The 24,630-nt window shown below is 38.3% G+C and overlaps 1 protein-coding gene across 4 annotated transcripts in view; it reads left to right on the top strand.

Annotated features, from left to right (window-relative positions):
• Positions 1-7,352: 7,352 nt before the first annotated feature.
• NBEAL1 (neurobeachin like 1) overlaps positions 7,353-24,630 on the top strand; it is a 150,224-nt gene continuing 132,946 nt past the window's right edge. For 3 of the 4 annotated variants that reach the window (XM_039494373.1, XM_039494374.1, XM_039494371.1), the window contains exons 1-2: positions 7,353-7,417; positions 8,139-8,726. In XM_039494373.1, the coding sequence (XP_039350307.1) occupies positions 8,676-8,726 (51 nt within the window). In that variant the 5' untranslated portion in view covers positions 7,353-7,417; positions 8,139-8,675. Of the gene's footprint in view, positions 7,418-7,522; positions 7,623-8,138; positions 8,727-24,630 lie in introns of those variants that run through there. The other variant, XM_039494372.1, reaches the window with a different exon arrangement.

Genomic DNA, 24,630 nt, shown 5'->3' with positions numbered 1-24,630 from the left:
ATGCAAAATAATTAAAACATTTAATTCATATTTTTTAAAATCATAATGTGTGATCATTATTATAAAGAGTGAGATTTTAGAAATATAACAGACTAAAAATATGTGCTCTTTCCCCATGTCTTCCCTCTCAAAAGCAGTTTTGAGAACTATTCGCCACTTATGTCAGGCTTGCACCAGCAAAATATATTTCTGGTACCTTAGTCAACATAAAACAGATTAGGCCCTGATCCTGCAATGTGATCCTTGCTTAACTTTACGCAATGTGAATAATCCTAATTAAGTCAACATGACTTCTCACAGTGCAAAAGGTTAAGCATGTGAATAAGTCTATGCAGGATTGAGGCCTAAGATGTATCAGTATTTTTCTCTGTGTTAGCTATACAAGGTAGTGTATGAAAACACATGTATGCTAAGGCTGAAAATAATCAAATAGTATTTTTATCTCAATGGATGTGAATAAGTTAGTAAGACAAGATATGGTTTTAAAGAAAGAATATCCACTTAAAATGTATTTGTACAAACGAGTTTCCAAGAGAATTAGTCAGAAATGGAGAAACCTTTTCTTTTGTCATTAACGATTAAAAGTACAAAAAAGGTAAAATGTGAGGTGAAGGCACATGCTCATCTCTCAAAAGGAAAACAGTTTGAAGAGCTGATGATTCACTGAGTCTGATCTTGTAATTTATGTGTATCTGTTACTTCCAAGGCCGGCTCTGGCGTTTTTGCCCCCCCAAGCGCAAAAAAAACCCAACCCCCCCCAAAAACAAACAAACAAAAACAAAAACCTACGCGGGGGGCCGGAGCAGCAAAGGGGGGGAACAAACCTGCCGCTTGGCCGGAGCAGCGAAGGGGGTGGGGGGCGCAAAACCTGCCGGCCAGTCGGCGCAACGAATGGGGTGGGGGCGTGAAACAAACCGTCCAGCCGGCCGGAGCAGCGAAGGGAAAGAAAAAACAAAAAAAAGAAAAAGAAATACCTGTGGGGCGGCGGGTGCAGGGGAACTCCCAGCCCTGCAGACCCCGGGCAGCGGAGTGCACACCCCAGCTAGCGGGGGGGGGGAGAGAGAAGGGGGCTCCAGGGCTTCCTTAAGCAGGGCGCTCGCCATGAGGCCCCTCCCGCTGCGCCGCTCCGGTGGGCAGGCAGGGAAGGACGCGGGCTGCTGCGCTGGGCTTGCTGCAGCCCTGGCACTGCTCCCAGCAGCTCCCCTCCTCCGTGCCGCTGCCCCCTACAGGGCAGCAGGAGCAGCAAACCAAAAAGAAAAAAACTGCAGGGGCGGCGGAAGCAGCAAAGCACAAAAAAAAAAAAAGGATTGGGCGGGAAGCCGCCCCTTGGAATCTGCCGCCCCAAGCACCAGCTTGCTCGGCTGGTGCCTGGAGCTGGCCCTGGTTACTTCTGTGAAAGTTGCATGTGTGAGGACTTTAGAATTGTACCTTTGGTTAGGCCACCTATAGGAATACATATCCTAAGTGGCTACATAATAACAAATCATACTGAAAATGGGGGTGGGGAAGCCTGGAAGGTGGATTGGAAAATGTAGCTTCTGTCTGTTCCAACAGGTTCTATAGTTCATGGACTGAGATGTAGGACATTAATCATGATGAATGCAGTATGGTGTAAATTTTTGATGTAGGCTTTAGAGTTCTCCACATGTTAGCTGACCCAGTTTTGCGCATGAGCAATTAATATATTTCTGACATTCTGTTGTCCGAGGAAAACTAATCCTGAGAGATATCACTTAAAAACATCCAGTAGAGCACTGAAGTCTCTTGTACCTTGAATCATCATAACAAAGAAAATTAAAATGAGGCAACAGAGAATTTACTGACAGGAGCATATGAACAGAGGTGAGATACTGGAAGAAATTGTGGGTCTGATTTCCCAAAATGCTGGGCAGTTGTAATGGATTTATTTTTTTTAAACCACACCAAACTTGTCTAACTTGTTCATAGTATGAATCCAGGTGATTCTTTGATAAATAACTATTGGATCATTTTCATTCTAAATTACATATGTATTTTCATACACAGTCTTCTACTGGTAACTCATAAATACTCCATCCGCTCAATTCCCATTAGTTCAGTTCTCTAGTGCAGTTACAGGCCAGGCTACTGGTTCAAATCCAGTTGGTAGGAAACCTAAAGTATTTAAAATATGATGATTTGTTTGCTCGTGCAATGAAGTGTTGTTTTCAGGTTAGTTGGTAAATAGTGCACAGCTCCAAACTGTCATGAATTGATATCTTTGTTGGCAGTCTCATCAGGTAAGACACAGACTGAACAGACCTGAATATGTAAATACGTTCTCACTACTATAGGAAGTCGGCAGAACAAGGTTGTCATACTGACAGGAAATGTGGGAACGTATATGCCTCATTTTTTCTTGCTGTATTTATTCTGTGGATCAATACCATATTTTGTACTGGATAACTCAGCTGAAAACCTAGTATACAAAAGGTATAAAAACAATGATTAGGATAGACAAGCTAAATTGAGCAATCCTGTGTGCCCTTGTTGATGGCAACAATTTTAAAACTGTAAAAAAGAAATACTTTGTCACAGAGCATAATTAATCTGAGAAACTCATGGCCCCAAGGTTGTATTGAAGCCAAGAATTGAATAGGATTCAAAATAAAATTAGTCATTATCTTTTTTACATACAAGGGATATAAACCCTCATGCTTAAGGGCATAAGCCATCCACTAACTGATGGAGGTTAGGAAGAAACTTTGTTTACAGGCAAATTATTCCATAATTTTTCCTTGGGGGGGGGGGGGAGTTGGAGGGATTGGCAGTTTAATCCAGAGTGTCTGGTACTGGCAACTATCAAAGACAGCTTGCTGGTAGATGGACCACTGTTCTGATCTGAGCTGGTATAGTAATTCTTTTGTATGTTCAAGTGATGCCAATATGAACACTAATGTTTACTAAAGACTGAAGCAACCCATTTAATGCAAAAAACAAACAAACCAAAAAAAACCAAGCAAACCAGTTCTTGAAAAGCTGCTGCAAAAGTCTCTTTGCAAATATTTTAAAACATTTCTTTCTTTGCTGTTATGAAGCTGTCAGTAGGAAAATGCCAGTTTTGTTTCTTTTGGATTTATTTGTTCTTGCTGATTAGTCACAGCTTGAAAGCCTACTCCTTTGTTTGTAACATCATAATCATTTACACAGCAACCAATCATGTCAAAATGGATTATGAGTCCAGGATGGGAATTAGTACAGTTAATAAGGCATCAAAACCCTTAAAAGTTGACTCCAACAACTTATACCACTTTTGTTTGAGTGGCAAATTAAATGAATAACCAGTTTTTAAATAAACGTGTGTATATATTAGTGGGTCTTTGGCCCTTATTTTTCCCTCCTTCCCCATGCTCTATACCCTGCTGAGAGCTTATTGTTATATCGTCATCAGGAATCAAGCAGCAGACACTGCCCAAGGGTGCAGCTGTCTGGCAAACAACAGCTATGTAAACAATACAGGGTTGGTGTGGGAAGGAGTCCCCACCCCCACATCCAGCAGGTGCAAGAGAACAAGTCCTGAGGGGAGGAGGTGGAAGAGAGTTATACAGGCCCTACCTTTTTTCCTCTCCCTCTCCATAGTGGATGGAAGGGCTAATGGGTGCTCTATAAGTAGCAGCAGGAGGAAGTGGGAGCTCAGCACTAACAGCTGACTGAACTCCCCAGCATTGCCCAGCTGTCCTTTATTTGATTTGGAGTAGAGAAGTTCTTTCCCAGCCCCTTCCTCAGACTGCTTGGATGGGATATGTCTTCTTCCATCCTCTTCTCTCTCTTGCTCAGCCAGCTGCCTCTATTTGCTGGGGCTGCTGCTTAGTTCCTAGGCTACCAGATTTTTAAAGGATGTGTGTGAGGTTGAGCAGGTGTCCCCTTCCTCACTGATATTAGTAGCACTTCTTTCCAAACTGTTTGTGCAAACCTCAGGCAGCTTCTGCTGCCCTCTGCTGCTAAGAGAAATAGCAAATATCAGCAGGGGGCAGAGCCTATGGGGACTTCAAAAATCCTAAATTATATTTTCTTTAAAAGATCAAAATTAGTCATTTCTCTGTAACACTAATTTTAAACAAGCTTGCACAAAACCATTCCAACCATTCTGTGAGAAGCAAAGATCTTGTTTCCACGTGAATGTTCTTAAAATAAAGGAAAAGGAAAAAGAAACTTGGATATGTTAAAGAAATAGACTTTCTTAGAACTATGTATTCTATGCAGCACCACCAACTCAATAGATTGTGCGATTAAAGACTTTGTAACATTCAGTTTAGCTATTGGCTCTATCTTATCTTGCTTGTTTTATGTTAAACAGTTAACCATTGAGATCTGCAGTGTGAATGAGTCATAAACTCGGTAATATTATAAACTTGTTTCCTTTACTTTTGACTAGAGCACGGGTAGGCAACCTATGGCATGGGTGCCGGAGGCGGCACGCGAGCTGATTTTCAGTGGCACTCACACTGCACGGGTCCTGGCCACTGGTCCGGGGGCTTTGCATTTTAATTTAACTTTAAATGAAGCTTCTTGAACGTTTTTAAAACCTTATTTACTTTACATACAACAATAGTTTAGTTATATATTATATACTTATAAAAAAAAGACCTTCTAAAAATGTTAAAATGCATTGCTGGCATGCAAAACTGTAAATTAGAGTGAATAAATGAAGACTCGGCACACCATTTCTGAAAGGTTGCCGACCCCTGGACTAGAGAATACTAATTCTTGAATTTGGTAGCAGAAACTGCAGACAATCTGATATATACATTTGTCCATATTTTTTTTATGATTAAATGTTTTTATTGGATTTTGAATAAATATACAATCCATAGGTAGCAGCAATATACTCTCTAAAGTCCTCACCCTCTCCTAATAAAGTCAGAGAGTTTTGCCATAGACTTCAATTAGTGCAGGATGAGGCCCTAACAAAGGTTCATGAACAGCATCTGCATGTGTTTGGTTCCTACTTATTTCTGTTGCTAAACTACAATAAAGACAGCTTAAAATAAATTAAAATATCCCCCCAATATTAACTTTCTATGTAAGCAATTGCTTTAGTTGCCACAGAGGTGTTTTGATGATAAATTGGAAGGAAGGTGTTCTACAGTCAGAGATGAGAGGAGAGGTGGTTACAGAAGATGTCTGTATTAAAATGTGAACCATATTATTAAAAAGTTTTTGAAAAACCGTGCATCATGTAGTAACAGAAATAATGTATATATGTGAAAGAACAGAAGTAAACATAGTAAACGTGGAAACATAATGGAAGAAAATACAGTAACATGGCATGTACTCCAGAACAAAAAATCCAAACACAAAAATAGTCTAACTTGTCCCAGTGAACTGAAATAAATTATTTCTAAGGAATGCCTTAAGTATCACAGTGTTTTTATGTGGATAATTAATTGAATTTTTTTCTGGGTGAACTCTGCAATCTTTTGACTATGCTGTCCTCGAGTTTTTTGGGGGGAGAGTAGTCAGTGCAAACAAATTGGAAGAAAAAATTAGATGTGCACTGGTAGATATTACAAATAAGCTGTCCGTTTTCTTATGACAGATATAAAATAAGTCTTCTCATTCATTCTGAAATGAGTGATTTGATCCCACAATGCTGTTGAATGTGGTAAACTATCTAGCCCTTGTAATATTTGCAAACCAGTTAAGTTACTTTATAAAACATATATAAAACATATTCTTTACATTAAACAATTATAAAAATTGTTTTACTTTTATTACTTCTGCCAATAAAAATTAAATGTGAAAAATTAATTAAATGACAAATCTGTAATAATGAAATAAAATCACACAATGTAAACAACAGAAAAGAAATACAAAACGTAAGGTAGCCTGTGGAGTCTTGCTGTAATATAATAACCTTTATTTTGCAAAGTTTTATTTTGAAGTGCAAATATTTGATACAAATAGCCTTTACTTAAGCAGTAAAGCTCCTATTCTGCAAACATTTATGCATCTGCTTAACTTTATGCACCTGAGCAGAGCCATTGTTTACTGGATTGGGACCTGACTGTTAATCAGTTAGGGAAATACCATGTAGTGACAGGATAATTAAACAAATTACCATGTACTAAAATAACAACTTGGTTATTTCTGTGTTTTAAAGGAGAGCATGACTTTTGCAGTAATATATAACAATGTAAACAGTGGCACTATCAAATAAACTCTCTAAACAATAAAGACTGTTAAGAAAAGTCTTATTTCCTTTCTGAAACTTGTGGTAGCTTTGCTTTAACATGGTAGACATCACAAGACCGATATTTTGAGAACAGGCATGAGAAAGAGCAAAAGGAAGTAAGTGAAAGTCCTATGGGCTAAAAAAGAACTATTGGAAAAACCAAAACCCATTCTAAATGGGGACTAAACTACTTTCAAATAGCAACAGATTATATGACTTGCAGATGATGGGAGGTTACTGGTGTTTTGTACATAAAGGACATTTTTCAAATAAGACTAAAAGTAGAAAAGGGGTAAGAATATTTAATTGATAATGGCCAATATGCCCCAAACCAATCCTCGGAGAGCTTGCTTAAGACATGGGAACTCGTGTTTTTTATTACTGTTGTAGTCCATAAACTGGAATCCTGGACCTGTATACAGTGTGAGAGCAGGATTTTTCTGGTATTGATCTACGTGATTAAATTATTTGGCTTCTCTGCATCTCCAATATTTTGTTCCCATTCATGGAGTGCTCAAGGTACTGAATACTTGTTTTATGTCATAATTAAATACTTTTATTTCAAATGATGTACAAACCCCTTGCTACCATTGGTATCTTTCCTTCCACATAGCTAAGCATTGTACAGTAAAAGCTGTGTTAGCAGAAATGCCGTTTTTAGTGCTTTCTGGATATATCCCACTACCCACCTTTATAGGGGTGCCAGGTGTCTGGCTTTCGACTGGAACGCCCGCTCGAAAAGAGACCCTGGTGCCTCCTGTCTGCCCCCCTCAGCCCCTCTCCCACACCCCACGCCTGCTGCGTGTTTGCTGTGTGCTGGCTGGGGACGTTCCTTAACATTGATGCTGCCTTGTCCCTCCAGGCAGTCAGCTGAGGAGGCAGGTCCCCTGAAGGGGCCAGAGACACCCATGCTAAGGGCCAGCTTGCTGGCTCCCTGGGACAGCCCCTTCCCTCCTGGCGACTGGCCTGACCCCCCCGCCCGGGGCCTGGCTCCCGCAGAGCCAAGGGAGCCTAGTCCTGCCAGGAGTCAAGATGGCGGCGTCTCCTCCCGCTCCCCCCGGCTCGGCGGGGCGGGGCCGGAGCCGGCTGCGCTGGAATGTGGGCGGGACGGTGCGGCCGGGCCCGGCCTCCTCCCTGCGCCCCGCCGAGCTGTGTCCGGCCCCTGCATTAGCGGCTGCGCGCGGAGAGGAGCCGCTCCCAGGCCGGCCGCCCCCTGCGCCCGGGGTAAGCTGCCGGGGTGGGGAGGAGCGGGGCCCGGCGCAGCCTAGGCGTGAGAGCCGGGGGCGGCTGACAGGGCAAAGGGCGGCTGGACCGCTGGAAAGAGGAGGCGAGTGTCAGAGGGAGGAACGAGGGAGTCGGCCCCTCGCCCCAGAGATCGCTGCCCCGGGGGCAGGGCGCGGGGAGTGGGGCTGGAGGCAGTCGGCAGCGGGTGGGTCTGAGGGCGCGGGCGGGCATTGCCAGAGGGGGACGAAGCAGCGATCGCAGTTTGTGGCCAGGTCTCTGCCCGCTTGCCCTTTATCGGCTCTTATCAATTTGTAACCCTCCGAGGTTTGTTGTTACCTTTGCATCTGGGGTTTGAGGGGGAAACTCTTGGGCTGTGTCTACACTAGGAAGCAGCGCTGTGTTTTGGCCCTTAGACCTGGGAGCTGCAGGTTTCTTAATTTGCGTCTTTCTCTCAGGAGAGCCTGGCTTTGGGCATAGGGTGGGAGGGTTTTAACTTACTGATGTTCTGCGTTCTGCTTGCCCTTGTAGTCTCAGGGAATAGAAAAAAAAACAAAAACAAAGCAGGCAACAAACCTTAGTTAATTTTGTAAACTTAACATAGAGATTTAATTTAACTTTTAAAATGATGGGAGGGTTATGGGAGTCTAGAAATAAGATGCACAGCATATAGGATTTGTGTTTGTTTTTTTGGTTCATAATTTATTTCTCTTTTTTTCTACAGGTCAATTATCCACATTAATATTGTTTGGCTCTTTTTTCCCCCCTACACCTCCAAGACTATTGTATTCTCTGCCTTGTAGCTTTATCCTGTTTTTTTCCTGTTTAACTCAGCTGCTAAACACAAGATCATGAAGGTTGTAAACCAATTGGTTCCTTGTTAGAGATAATGTCACTGATAAGAGAAATAGAGATTCTATACCTAGTTCCTGAGGTCTCCAGTGTTTAAATATGGATTTCTCTCCCACAACATAAGCCTGAAAAGTTTATTTTTACTCTCCGAAGTTAATACTGAAGTGCCATTGATGAAGAGGAGCTACTTGACAGTTGCCTTCGACTGGTTGAATTGTGCAGCATTGTTTACCCAGGAGATACACTGAGATCCATTTGCTTTCATCCTTGACATTGTTTCCACCTGGGTTATGGCAGAATTCTGATACAAAAGCAAAAACGTACGGGGGGAACAATTTGGAATATAAACTGAGCATGGTAGGATCTTGAACACAAATTGTTGTAAAAGGAGAGAAGAGGAGGTGAAGGAATGGCATCCAGAGAGAGGCTGTATGAACTTTGGATGCTTTATTGTAACAAGGTAACTATTTTCTTATTTTTCTTTTTTTTAGACACTTTTTCTTTGCACACCTTAATAACAGGAGGTATTAGTTTGTTTTGTTGTCCCCTGGATGGTTATTTAATAGCTCTGTGTGGATTCCAGCTCACCAAAAATTAAGATAACATTATTTGTGACTTTACATTTTCTTTTCTTTTTCTGTTTAATATATACTACACAAAACCTAACCCAAACAAACCTTACATTAAAAGAACATTGTTAAGGTTGCAAAGTCTAGCACTCAGAAGTTAAGGAATGCCAGAACTAAAGTTGCCTGTGCAACCTTAATTTGGCACAATTTTGTATATTTAATATGATTAGTCTCTTTCCTATGATCACCTAGTATTTCTTCCACAGGACCCGTTTCATTCTGTGCACAGGATGGATGGTTCCTACTTAATTAGCAGCTATGCAATATTTTGTTTTCTTCTCATTGTTCAACATGTGGCCCCAGGCCTCATTTACTTCATACTATTAAAACCTTGATCTGAAGATCGTAAAGCCAGTGGTGCTCATCACTACAGTATCTAAGTGCTTCACAAACATTAATGAATTTATTTTCAAAGCATCCTTATGAAGTGAAGGGATAGTAGCATTATCCCCATTATACTTAACATTATGTAGTGCTTCATATGTTCAGAGCACAGTTCCTGTTGACTTCAGTGGCAGCTGGGAGTGCACAGCATTTCTGCAAATCAGAAGTTTCCAGACAGGCATATAGAGTAATTTTAAATGGGAAGCATCTGAAAACATGAACCATTTTAGAGACCTTGTCTATGAAGTCGGGAGGAATGGAGAGGGTGCACATGGCTGCACCACAGCCGGCAGGATTGGTAGGTAATCAAGCTAAATTTCAGTGGTGAAGCTCCTACAAAGTTGGTCGTGCCAGAGCACAGGACAAGGCTCATAGCAAAGATTTTAATGGGATGTGACCTGACTACATTTAAGGGCTTTAAAAACTGAGAGGGTCACCTTAAAAATCCATTTGCCATGTTATAGACAACTAGGATAAAGAATGTAGAGTGGTAAAATATAGTCACAGCCATGCAGCCCCAGTACTCCGGCATTTTGTAACCAGTAGAGAAGCCTTTCCCCTTTAAGTAATATAGTTCTGCCCAAGGAGGTTTTACTGTGTTTGTTCCTCACATTTTCCCTTAATCTTTGGCCTTGTAGGTCAGTCACTGACTTGAAGGCAACATTGTTGTCTGTCAGCCAGGTGTTCGGGGTATGTCTACACCACGATCTTGAGGTATGACATATCTGCACTAGCACGGGTAAAAATAGCGTAAATGGCTACAGGCATCAGAGGCTTCAATATGGACAATACAAGCACGAAGGACAGATATTGGATACATACTTTTCCAAGAGACTGAGTGCTACCTTTGTGTTATTTCAACCTATAAGGACCCTGCATATTGAGAATCTTAAGGCCATCCTAAAATTCTGATCTGCAGGTAACAGTGACAGGTGAGACAATCAGACTGCCAACCTTTTGGGCTTTTCCTTGAAAAACAAACAAACAAAAAGTTGTGCATAACCAGTCGTTTAAAAAAACCCATGCTTGTGAGCACTGGATTTCTGCTTTATTTTCAGAGAGTCTATCTGCATTACAATAACAGTGCTGGTATACAGTGTTCTCTCTGTCTTGGTTAGCGATGTCTGTGCTGTAACATGTTTTTTCTATAGTGTGTTTATAAACAGAATAAATGGATTTGTGATCAGACCAGCCTTTTGCATTGTAAGACCAGGTTGAACCACATAATTGAAACTGATTCATTCAGACAAATGATGTTATAGTTCCGTTTCTAAAACAAACTTGGCTCTTGCAAAATTATATTGTTTAGTTGTGGTGACAGGTATGCTATTTAACCAGAATATAACCTTTTTTGGCATTCAACTTTAAATCTTGTGAAACGCACTCCATCCCACGTCTTCCTCCTTGCCCCCCCCCCGATGTCATCCTCAGTTGAACTTGCACAGGTCTTCCTTGTTGTATAATTGCTGATTTGACAACGTGATTTATGTCACAAAATACTACATAAAAGAGCAATAATTCTATGTCAAATAAACAAGCATTCTATACACAGTCTGAATGTGTATAAAGTGACAAAAAGAAAATATTGGATTGCTTGAAATAGTTGTATATAAGACTAGACTTTCTTGCCTCTACCTGTATTCTTGGAGGATTTCGATTTATTTAAAGCAACAGAAGTATAAATGAACTATTTAAAAAAAATCAGCTTTCTCACAATTAATTTAATTAGAGGCAATATATCAAAGACTTTAAGGCCAGAAGGGGACCATCATGATTATCTAGTTTGACCTCCTGCACATCGCAGGCCAGAGAACCTCACCCACTCACTCCTCTAATATGCCTATAACCTCTGGCTGAATTACTGAAGTCATTAAATCTTGATTTAAAGACTTCAAGCGACAGAGAATCCACCACTTACTCTAGTTCAAACAGCAAGTGATCTGTGACCTGTGCTGCAGAGAGAGAAAAGCCACCAAGGTCTCTGCCAATCTTATCTGGGAAAACTTCCTTCCCAACCTCAAATATGGTGTTGAGGTAACCCTGAGCATGTGGCCAAGACCCACCAGCTGGACATGTGGGAAAGAATTCTCTCTGGTAATTGAGTCCTCCCCAACTAGTGTTCATCTCCAACTGTTGGAGATATTTGCTAATAACAGTCACCGAGGGGCCATATGCCATTGTAAGCAATCTCATCGTAATATCCTTTCCATAAACTTAACAAGCTTGGTCTTAACCTTTTAGATTTTTTGCCCTCACTGCTCCTCTTGGGAGGCTGTTCCAGAAGTTCACTTTGCTGATAATTAGACACCTTCATCTAATTTCAAGCCTAAAGTTGTTTGATGGCCAGTTTATATAAGGTTATTCTTGTGCCAATAGTGGCCCTTAAACACCAGGAGGGAGATGAATTGTTTAAGTTATCCCTCTCATGTATTTATAGACAAAAATCATATCTCCCCATAGCCTTCATTTGGTTGAGACTGAAGAAGCTTGGCTTCTCTTGTAAGGTAGGTTCTCTGTTCCTCTGATCATGCTAGTAATCTTTCTTTGCACTTGTTCCAATTTGAATGTATCTATCTTAAACATCAGTGACCAGAATTGCACACAGTATTCCAGATGAGGTCTCAACAGTGCCTTGTACAATGATAACATTTTTCAATCTCTACTGGATAGGCTCTCTGTCAGCCAGAGAGAGAGACATGGGAACACTCTTTCTTTTAAAGTTATCTGTATCCATGAGTGGGCGAAACATACATTGTTCTTCTGCTAGCTACAGTGTTACTAATGAAACATTTAAAACAAAAATTAGTACTCCACAGACATCTAGAGAAGTCGTTCTTGAATTCTAGAAACATATGACAAAGTGTCACTATTCACTTCTAAAGAGATTTGTTTCTAATCATTCATGTAGTGTTGTTTGAATAAATATAAAATGATTGTATTGTAATGAGCAGGCTAATATGTGTTTTGTGCCCCTGCCCTCTACTGTATAGAATCTGAACCATTTAATTATGTCATAGTAGTCCCAATATTAGAACTAAGTTAATGGGAATTTTTTTTTGGTTAGGTGGCAAGGGCCTTTGCTTTTGAAAAGAAGGATCTGAAGTCTGTCCCCATTGTTAATATCAAATTCCAAGTGTCCTTACTGTGCAGTATAATGACAACACTGTGAAGTTCCTAAATGGCCACAGATTTTGTATGCCCTTATTAATTGATAAGTATTGTTCTTTACAAGTTAATAAGGAACATTCAGCTCCAAGTACAAAAAAGTTAAACCATTCAAAATTATTTAGAATCAAATATTAAAGAAACTAAAAGAATAATCATTGAATCTTAAAAGGCATCACATACCATGAAACCGTGGTGAAATGTGCAAAAGCTCAAGAATATCAGAGCAAACAAACACCTACTAATGGCAAAAATGAAAAGCTTCCTAAAAGATCCAACCAATAAAACTTTTTAGTCAACCTTTAAAAAAACAAACCAACAACACCAACAAAAAAAAAAACAGGAGCAAACATCCAAAAGTGTGGGGAAGGAAATCTAAACCTGATTTCCACCCTCGTACAAACAATATTCAATTTTAGCTTCTCAGTAGGGGTTGAGACCTCACATTGCAGTAGAACTAAGAACATATAATAATGTATTATTCCCACCCTCTGTCTAAAAGAGCGATTTTTCAGAAACTCCTGTGTGATTTATGATCCTAAATCCTATTGATCTTACGCACTTTTGAAAACTTTACAGAAAGAACAGTTGAAGAGAGATGAACAACGTCACTGCAGTGTAGACTCCTGACATAAGTATGAGCAGGTGATAAATAAACATCACATAGTTAGCACTATTCTTCTTGTACAGCAGTAAGAGCTAATAAAATGAAGGCAGGTATTAAGCCATTAATTGGCTACAAAAACGTAAATAATGTAATTTCATGTAGCTAACCACCCTTAAAGCCAGACTATTCAGGATTTAAATTATAAGGTTGAAAAAAAAGAACCAAAATGTTTTTGAGGACATGTTTAAGTTTGGACAGAAACAAACAATGGATTAGGTTGATTTAATTATCAGTGCGATGAGACTCCAATGGAGTTTTATTTTAATGTTCACAAGAAAATGCTTAAGAGCGTATGGAAGTATCCCATAAAACAATTTAAAACTAGCAATGGGATGTGAAAGGCAGAAGTTACTGGGGAAAAACATTGAAAAGGGGGTGGGCAGATAGACACACACCTTGGCAATAAGGTCAGAAATATCGATAGAATCCAAAGAGAAGATTAAGGATTCATAGTTTGACTCTCCTTTAGAATTATCACAAGATAGGACACATGATATTTGTCATCCCCATAGGAAAAAGCTATACATTTGAGTGAAAGTTGGTGGGAAGAATATAGGATGACACTAGGAATAAAAAGAAATAATAAAAAATTATTTTGTCCAGAAGCATCAATCAAAGATTAAAGAGAGATCCTGGCTGCTGTGAAAGAGTAACTGAAAGTTTATGTGGACAAGAATACAAGCCTAGCCTAAGCTTTTTTCAGTGACCACAACTCCAAAAATAGTTATGTTTTATAGTAGAACTCTTAACACATCTGGTTACTGTAGGTGCAGACTCATAGGCCGTGTTGGTAGCAACACCTATAATTAAGCTTTCCTAGTGCTTTCAATTACACCTCTACCCTGATATAACATGACCCGATATAACATGAATTCGGATATAATGCAGTAAAGCAGCACTCCGGGGGGTGGGGCTGCGAACTCCGGCGGATCAAAGCAAGTTCGATATAACGCGGTTTCACCTATAATGCAGGAAGATTTTTTGGCTCCCGAGGACAGCGTTATATCGAGGTAAAGGTGTATAAGTCCCAGCTTTCAGTTGATTATACCTTTGCCAAACTTTAACTGTTTGGGCTGAAACTTTCCAGTTAGGTGCCTGCGTCAGGCTGAACTTTGTTGGAAATTTTCAGCTAAAATGATTCAGTAACTTTGAAGAACAAAGTTTGGAAAAAGTATATTTTTGCCCATGTTAAAAATTCTTACAGCCTTTTTCACTGAGAAGTTCTAGGTCCTCAGGAACAAGGGCTTGAAATTTGACAGGAGGCTTAACCTAGCATCAGAGATATGCCTCTGTGGAATTTCACCCAAATGCAGCCAAGTTACAGGTCTCTGAAGAATTGCAGATCACTTACTAGCACATACACAATTGATTGCATACTATTTTTTTCCCACAGGACCCCTGCTTCCGTCAATGTACAGGATGGACAGTGCTCCGGGAGTGAATGGGGTTGTGTAATGATTGGAGCCAGTGTCTGTAGGACTTCTGCCTCATTTGTTACATGTGATCATGTAGTTAGAGACTATCATAAGTCACAGAAGAGGGCCAAATTCTGGCATTTCCTAACTTTTGAATCTTAGTCTTTGCAGCCTTAATGTAAACTAGTATAATATATATGAAATAATTTGCAATATAACATAAGCCAAGAACTGGTGATATCAAGCAGTGAGGAAAAAAAACAATTAAATCCATGTTTATACAAACAATAATCAACACTCAGTAAAATCCGAATCTGATGGGTAGTAAAGTAGGTGTCACTTTGAAATAAAATATGTTAAAAGAAATAATGTTCCATTATATAATGCCTTTTATCAGAGGCATTCAAATTTCTTTTCAAGCATTCGTGAATTTAGTCTCCACACCCTTGTAGGATAAATGTTATCTTCATTTTGCAATTGTGGAAGCTGAAGCACAGAAAGGTTGAGTGATGGGATCCCACAGGAAACCTGTGGTAAAACAAAAATTAGAACTGAGGTCTTCTGGTTCTAATTGCTTCAGCATCCTTTCTTCCAAATAAGCTCATGAGGTGACCAGGGAAATTTGAGAAGTTGTCTTAAAAACAAGAAGAAAATTCCTTTTAGTAATAAGGTGCAGATGGTTCCCAGATAAGTGTGTTCTTTAATGACTTCTTGCCTCAAAATAAGACCCACTGTTAGTTTTAAAATAAATAGGACTCTAATGAACAGTCCAGGTGGTAGTAGCAGATATATCCCTACGACACTCCTCAAATTCTAACAGAAACTATTTCAGTGTGTTGTAAATTGCTATCCTTATGGAAAGAGATGAGAACTATTGTGTTGTTTAAGCAAAGTTAGAGCTGGAGAAAATATGAGGTTCTAAGGTTCAAAATTCAATCCCAGCACCAATTGTAGACCTCACTTTACCTCTACCAGCAGTTAGAGAGAATGGGGAAAAATAATACATTAGTATTAGTATCCCAGAAATGAAAGTCTTCAGGTAACAAGTCTCAGGCAATACAAACAGAGTGATATTCCTATAAATTACACTATTGTGTCCATTGTAATGATAGCCATGTTGGTTCCTAGATATTAGAATGCTCAAAAGCTTGTCTCTTTTGGCAACAGAAGTTGGCCCAATAAAAGATATTACCTCACCTACCTTGTCTCTCTAATATTGTGGACAATCGGATGAAATTTCTAGGGTTTTTGAATCTCCTTGGAGTATATCTGAGGCCTTGTTAGCTGATAGTAGACATGCACGAAGTAACTTTTTTAAGCAAGTTACTCAAGCAGATATAACTGCTTATCTGTAGAGACTGATTAGTATAACATACAGTGGCATTATCAGGCACGTTGTTCTGACATGTGGATGTTTTTAACTGAGGGAAAATTGCCAAAAGTGCTTTAGTCTGGTTTCATTGAAACCACTGAAAATGTTACTTTCTATTTGAAATGTGTAAAACTATTGGTATATTATAATTGTCTTTTTATCATCAATTACTTAAGCCATTATCTAGACATTAATTTACAAAATCAGCTCGGTCCCGTCATATGGCTCATAGGTACGCATTTTTCTGCTGATGGGAAGAACACTGGGAAAGTCAGATAAGGCATGACAATTGCCAGTCTTCTACAGAAATATAGTGAGGGTAGGTTTGTGATTAATCAGATCATGAAGTAAACTCTCAAAATAAAAATAAGAAGTTTATCACTTGGCTATAAAAATATACTTCAGGATGAAACTTGTCTCGTATTTGTTAGTTTTGCGCAAACATAATAAAGTGGCTACTTTAAAAAAATAAAATCTAAAGGCACTTAGGGCTGAGTCCTGCTCCCATTTAAACCAGTGCCAAAACTTCCATTGATTTCAGTGGGAGCAGGGTTTTACCATACACCTTATTTTGAGCTAGTGATCAGAATTTCCATTAACCCAAGGTCATTGCCCTCTGACTTTGGATTGCCACTCAAGAAATATTTTTTCTAGATCTCTTGGAAATTGCTTGGGATGCTCCCTGTTCCCTAATTGTTACATGTGTCTTTCGTCTTTTACTAGTTCTGCTCTGTTGGGTCAGTTCTATTGACAGCAAAGTGAAAATTATGAGAATCAATATATCACAGGATTGTAAATCCTGTGTTTTTTGCCCCTTCCTGTTTCATAATTTATTGAGCAGTTGACTCTGGCTAAGCGGAATGCTATATCTCAGCTGTACAGAGCACTTCTGTGGTAGGGCGGGCTGGAACAGAGAGTTGATGTGGATCGTTGGTATTTTACAAGAATAATACCACCAAGCTCTTATATAGTGCTTTTCATCAGTGGATCTCAAAGTGCTTTACAAAGGAGACAAGCATCATTATCCCTATTTTACAGGTGGGGAACCTAAGGTACAGGGAGGTGAAATTACTTGTCCAGTGTCATCCAGCAGGCAAGTGGCTGAGCTGAAAATAGAACCTAGGTGATCTGGATCTCAGTCCATTGTTCTTTCCACTAGGTCACCATAATGTGACTGTGGTGGCATTCTTCAGATCTGTGTTTTTTATTATCTGGTTTGGGTCTCTTAGGTGATTTCACAGCCATGCACCAACTCCAAAGGTGCACAGTTGGGTTCTCATCACCAATAAATAAATAGATTTTAAAAAGAGGAGAATTCTTATTTTTACTCGAACAAGATTCTGATTGGTTTTTAAACTGGTCTTAGAGTAAGTATTGGCTTGATAACGAAGATAGTGAGTGTTTTGGTACTGCTGCATTTCTACCTGTTACTTTCTCCAGACTTCTCCATTAAACACTGATGCCTTTGGAACCTCAGAAATCAGAAAAGTAATTGAGTGTGAGTGTCGGCTCTTTAGTGATTATCCAATTGCCTGTCAAAGGTGATACTGAAAGATCATTTTTCCTGATTAGCATGTGGAGAAGAGAAGAAATAATACTGAGTTCATTTCTAATATTTTAAGTGGCACTGTTTGTAGTGGTATTTCTTTTTACTTGCTTTATCGAGACTATAACTTGTCTTATAGTTTGTTGCAATTCCATGTTAATAAAAATATTAATTCTAAAAGTTGACCAAAATGCTTGTATGAGTTTTTAAAATGCAAGTCAATAAATATTAAACCATGTAAGTCAAAACAGGACTAGTTCAAGATCTGAGCTTAGACTGTCAGCTGATATTAGTAGTCATTTTTAGCTGCTGTTCATTTTAAACTTGGACAGATATTACTTGTAATACTGTAGCATGTGGGAGCCGTAGTCATATTTTATACTTCAGCTAAGACGAAGAATGGAAAGTTTTGAAAAGGTTTTAAAATAAGTTTGTGCCCTCTAACAAATGTCAAAATGAAGACCACAGAAGGGTCTTACAGTGAGACCGTTCTTTTGTCTTTATAAAAAAATTTCCTAACCCCCCTCCCCACACACAAAAAAACAGACCCCATGATAAAAGAAAATACCCAAAACTGTTTTAAAGACTATCATAAAATTCTGCTTTAAATAGACAAGTTCAATTAGAATGAAAGCTGTTAGTCTTAGGAGGTGAATTAAGGGCAGATTTTCATATTTAATGCTCTATTTCTATTAATTTTTGTAAGTGTAGTTCAATCTTAGTATTGTCTGAATTGTTTTAATAATACTCAGGAAAAAATAGTTGCCGCTCTACTTTTGTTGTAAGGGCACCAATAATGAGATACAAGGAAGAGCTTGTTGGGTTAGTAGTCGACTTTGGAAGATTGAATGACTGAAAAAAGATGCACATACTATTTAACTTCACCCAGGCTCAGTGTTTTGTGACAGCAAGCTAAATTTAATGACTTCAAACAACTGTCTTGTCAGACAAGTCTGACATGCATTCTGAATTGCCATGCTGGGGATTTTTGCCTGTTGAGCATGGAATGTCAACGCTGAAAATAGCCGCAGGCAGATCCAACTTTTGTTTATAGCACTCAGTACCGGTACTTCCTGTATATAACTATAAAAATTGTACCGAACTTTGCTCTTCTAATTCCATCTTGAAGTTTGATTGAAGCACAGTGAAACCTCTTCTTTGCTTTTCTTGCAAGTTTCATGAGGCGATCACTGAAATCTAAATATAGTTAAACCTAAAAGCAATTGATTTATGAATAAATGAAAAACTGGAAGAGTATTCAAGGGACATTGTCAATTTGAAACCAGGGTAAATTTTTCAGAGGTGACTAGGTGACTTGAGCCTAAGTCCCTCAAGCCCCACTGACTTTCAGTGAGATTTAGGAGCCTTGAAAATGAGACTTAGGGTTCTGTGTCTCTTAGGTCCTTTAAAAAATTTTACACCTAGTCAATAAAAAAAAAATCAAAAGTAACTGGATGCTACTTTTCTCACCATTTTAAAAAAAATGCCTATTCCTAATGCAAAATTTTCATTTTCCTGTTGGTCTTCAACTGAGTTCAAAGCTTAACACTGGATTGCAGTTGGTTTTTCATATTGTTGCTTCTGAAAGTTGCCATGTTCTTCAAGAGAGCATAACCTGATAATTCTAGGTACTTTGTGCTTTGTTTGGATTTGTGTTTATAAGATTTCCATCATTGAAAGCTTACTTTTCCATTGCATTACTTACCGAGTTTAAAGACTGCCTTGCTAGAGCTAGAATTTCCCTGTAAATTTAATATAATAGTCAGAATGTATTTACTGTTTGTACAGAAGTATTTGCTCACAAAGGGTAACTTTCTATAAGGTAGTCTAACACGCTGGCTAACCTGCTTTATTTTGAAGCTGTTTTCTGAAGGGATGTAATGATTGCTGTGGTAAAATATACAATTGACTTCTAAAACGACCTGTAAGAATCACTATACTGTATGATCTGGCAACATTTCTTTTTAAACTATAACTAGCTGTGAATATTATTACTCCCTTAGGAGTCTGTTATAAAATGGAGGCTTAATGTATGCTATTTTGATGGGGGGGGGGAGGTAAAATATTTGAAAGGAAAGAACAGGAAAACATTTTCATTTCCCTATGATCTGAGAGATCTTTTGCTTTAGTTGACTTGCATTTTTTTCAAGATGACTGAATAATGTTGCCATAGTAGCTGTAAAGGCTAATGGCCAAATTCTAATCTTCTTTATCCCTATGCAAACCCATTGAGCTCAAAAGCCTAGCATTAGACCCTAAGTATTTGTGGTTTGCTTCTTGATCATTATGTAAAGAGCTTAGCACATTTTTGAACCCACTTTTGCTTCCACAACAAGTGAAACATATTTTATAATTGTCTTGCTAAAAACTTAGGTAAATGGATAATTATTTAACTTCTACTTTCTAATTTAACCTCTTGGAATTCTGAGCCTTAAAATAATTCTGTAGATGTCTTGAAACTCCTAACAGATATGGAGATATATATTAAATAACTATTGATGGAATTTTTGAAACATATCCTGCAAACTATTTGAGGTAGTTTTCTTGGTGGTAAATCAGTTGTTTTAGGCCATGGACTTGTGGATTTGAATCCCAAAGATATAAAGAGCTGTGCGATTATTTTCTTATAAAAATAAATAAAATATTAATCACAGAAAACTTAGCGAAATCTCTTATTTTTGTAGAAGGTTGACCTAATTTGTGTTCTCATCAATTGAACAGTAGTAAGAATAGTAATAAAAAATAAGATAATGAAGTCTGACCAAGTTACAGCTTCTCCATTCCCCCCCTCCACAGTGCAAATCAAATTCCCTTCTTCCTATTTCGTGAGTTAAAGTGTCCCTACATTTCATGAGAAAACTAGTACAAGGACACTGGATTATACACAGTGGTTCGTATTGTTTCTCCTTGTGATGCTATAGTATACTACCGTCTAGTTTTTGTCAGGAGAGTGTGGTGCATCTCCCCATAGCAGCATTACATTAATTTATAATGGTTGCCTGAATTACAGATCTAGGCCAACTCCAGATTTCTGCTTGCAAGATGTCAGCAAAGTTTAATTATGGCATGAAAGATAAAGTCTTATTCCATGGCTTCTACCACTGTTACTGTTAGCAGGGCCTTTGAGTAACTTTCAGATGTGAGACACTATATTGTGGGAGGGCTGAACCAGTGCAGTGTAATACTTGTTTTCTTGTCTGTAGCAGAAGGGGGATCCATATGACTGTATTGAATTAATTGGACTTGAGCCAAAGATCTTGTCCCAAGTGGCTCAAGCATTTGGTACAGTCAACCCTAATAAAACCCCTCAGGATGCAAGCCGTTGCCCATTTCATATTGAACCGGAGGTTTCCCAACCCTCAGCTCCCAACAGTCTTTACCACAACCCGGTAACATGTGAAAACTACAAACTGCCCTGTCTTCACTAGGATTTTACCTCGTGTTGATTACCATGTGTTAGTTACACAAGATAAAACATTCCTTTTTTCCCCAAGTGAAGACGCATCCTAAGGGACCTTGCCTCAACCCCTTTGTAGGGGTGGGACAGAGTAGTAAGGAGTGTCACCACAAGGGGACCCTCTCATGTCAATTTCTCAGTGCTGGGAAGGAACAAATTTTCTTGTTTTCTGTTGTTCCTCAGAACTTATAACTGCTTCTCTATTCGCACACTAGATGAAAACTGTTACCTGCATGCCAGTATGTAACAGTGCTTAGTAATCAAATGCACTTGCCAAGATTCTGGCACATGAACTCCTGCCCACTGATCTGCTGCTGTTTGGGTTACAAATTACATCATGGAAAGAGAGTAAGTGGTGGAAAAATAAAATTACCCCCCTTTTCCCCCTCAAAACTCCAAACCCTTGTGAGGAGGAGGAGTGGAGAAGAAAATGAATGAAGGAGGAATCAGACAGGAAAATATTCTAAAACCACTTTTATTAAATTTTAAATTGGGGATCAAAATTTACCATAATATGTCTTTCTTTGCAAGAAGAAACTACTGATATGCAGTGGATGTACACCAAAAGCACAGAAAGGAGTTGATATCCATTAATAAAGTATCTGTTTATATTATGGAAATATAATATCAAAGGAAAATGAAGACACCGGTATTTTAAAAACACCAAACTCCAACTTTGCAAACCAAGGGATGTCTTCTAAACAAATTGGATGGCCCTCAAGAATCATAGAATCATGGAAATGTAGGTTTGGAAGAGACTTCAAGAGGTCATCTAGTCCATCTCCCCCTAAGTAGAGGTAGGGCCAACTATACCTATGAAGGTGAGTATTCAGCCCCATCTCCAGGAGCTCATAGGTTTTGTGACTGCTTGACCACTATCAACACTCCCCAGTGTGAGTTCAGTCTCTTAGGACTGCTCATAATTAAAATGTGTATGACTGCTCACAGCGAGTGCCCGCGGTGGATATTGCTGAAGCTGCGCTGATCATGGTTTAGCTACAAGTGTGAAAAAGGAAGAAGCATGACTAGATTCACAATTTAAAATCTAGCTTTAACTTCTGTTTCTATTATGGAAGATAGTCTATTTGCCTACACTTTATCCTTCCTTCTTGCCTTGATTTAAGTTGCTTTGTGTTGTTACTTGGATGAAAACCTGTAGTTATCTTGTCTCAGTGAATGTATCAACACTTATGTACCAAGAAAGACTTCTTTACACCAGTGTTGTGACATACAAACTCATCATTCTAATGACTGAGAATAATAATTTGGCTTGGAGGGTGAGGAGGAAGATGGTTGAATTAAAAAAAGTAAGCTACATGCAGTAGCCAGATAATATTGTAGCTCTTGGTTTTACCAAAAATATATTAGATATATAATATGTATGTTTAGGAAATAAGTGCCCACTGCTGTGTTAACTGTTCCCCCATTACAGGCATTTCACTTGCAAAGATGAATTTAATTCTGTGCATTACAAGTATTAGACTATTTAAATCTGTGGCCCTGTTTAACATCTTTGGCTTTTTGTCTTTTGTGGCATACATAATCATTTATTTCTTACATACCGGTATTGCATGTCTGGTAACGTTCTCTTGTACTGCTTGTCTGCACTGTTAGTCTTATAAAGGCATTACAAGTTAAGGATAAGGAGCTTTACTTGAATTTTAAGATTGAAGTAGATTGAGAATAAAACAATATCCATTTAAAAAGGAGCAAAACAGGCATTTAACCTAATTTTTTTCTGACTTCCTTCCCCCACTATCTTTTGACAAACCAAATATGGAGTCTGATATTGGAGTTGGTTGCATTACTTGCCAACACTGTCACAGAAGTGTACTGTCAACTAAAGATGGAGCTCAGTAGTGTCAACACATAAATTTATTTGAGAATAATATCACTTTGGTAATTTGACTTTACATTTCAAAAAGAGCTTATTCATTCCAAGGAAAACATCAGTAGGAAAGTAAACAGATCCAGTTTCTGTGCTAGCAGTGAGCATTATTGTAGTTGTAGGCTGAGCAAATTAAAGAACACATTCATAGCTATAAACATATGGATTTCCATTTGTAAAGTATCACTGTATCTCTCCTAACCAAGAAGATACTCTAGTAATTACTGAAATAATGGCTCCCTTTCTCCCTCTTTTCTGTTTGTTGAAGTCTTTACATGCCTGTGACTGTCAATCCATATGTTTGCTGAAAATAATTTGCTGTAGGGTTATTAGAAAATAAATGACTACAGCTTCTGTGTTTTGAAAATTTAGAAACCATATCAAGAAAAGTAAATCTGATATTTCAATAATAGTTTAATCTGAAGCCAGCAACATTTTAAAATCATTTTATGCTATTTTTAGACCATTCTTTTTTGGATTTTGGTATGTCTGAATTCCTGTCCATCATTTACTGTTGGTAGTCTGTATATTCAACTTCTCAAGTCTACAGCTGGCTGCCCTGGCCCCATCTAGGAGAGATGGATACCACGGTAGATTGATTTAAATCATCAATCTTAATCATAATTTTAATCAGAAAGCAGGATTGAAACCTTAATTTAAATAATTGATTTTAATTTTGTTTTGCATTTGTACTTTTTAGTTATTTTTCTAAAGAGAGGTTCATTCTCACTGGTTGGTATATCCATTTAAAACATGTAGATTTGCAAAGAAATATGGATTTACACTGTTGGTAGGTTTTGCTAATCAGGAAGATACACTACAGTATTTATATACATGTATCACAGCAATTATATAGCTTAATTTACATTTATTCAGAGTCTTAATTTTTACTCTCATGTTAGAAAATGGTCAGAGGCATTTCTTATTTAATAGATTGATTTTTTTTTTACTCATTTGTGTCAAGCTGCCTTTAGATGGAAATTGGAATTCAATTAAAAATACATAAAAACAGCACTTAAATGTTTTTTATTAGATAAATGAAACTACCTTAAATGTGATGGATACATAAGGGAAAATGTTTATCAAAACATGCTTTGCATTTAAAACTAACTTACTTATTAAATGAAGGAATTACTACCACTGGTAAATTGAGCTAATTATGTGTCTGGTTTCCACATCCTTCAAGTTTTTAGAACCAGTAGATCTCATTCTTTTCCACCCATATACTGGAAACAGAAAGTAAGCTTTTTTTTTAAACTCCGAGTAAGTTTCTCGACTTCGAATGAACTAGTTCAAACGAAAGAAATTTTTTTTTCTGTATCTTGCAGAAAAGGCTACTGCCATCAAAAACTACTTTATCACTTCAACAAGGTTCAGGTGCTTAGCCAATGACTTCCAACATTTCAGTGGTTTGACTTTCTTTAAAACTTTGTCAGCAAACGTATATTAATTGAATGATTCATCTCTAGCCCTGACTTATTGTGGTTGACATGAATAGATGCCCATGTCATAGCAGCATCTACCCAAGTACTTTGTATTGAGAATATTGGCAAGAAAATGAGGTGGAATAAGTGAATCTACTTCTCCATTGCCTGCAATTTAACTTTTATTGTTGGGTATTTCATTCTACTGTTTCTTGATTTTTCCCCCCAAATTTCAATAGCATTGTAATAGAGCAGCTGTCTTTTTGTAATTTGGCTATAGTGATGGAAATAGATTTCAGTATATCACGATAGCTTGACCAGCTTAGAACATATTAAAATATACATAGCTTTGTCTACATTAGGCTATTAGAACATAATGAATACTTCTAAAACACCTCTAAATTGTACTTTAGAGAG

This window comes from Mauremys reevesii, linkage group 11, assembly GCF_016161935.1.
Source record: "Mauremys reevesii isolate NIE-2019 linkage group 11, ASM1616193v1, whole genome shotgun sequence".
NCBI classification, from domain to species: domain Eukaryota; kingdom Metazoa; phylum Chordata; order Testudines; family Geoemydidae; genus Mauremys; species Mauremys reevesii.
This window is presented reverse-complemented; position numbering and strand designations above follow the sequence as displayed.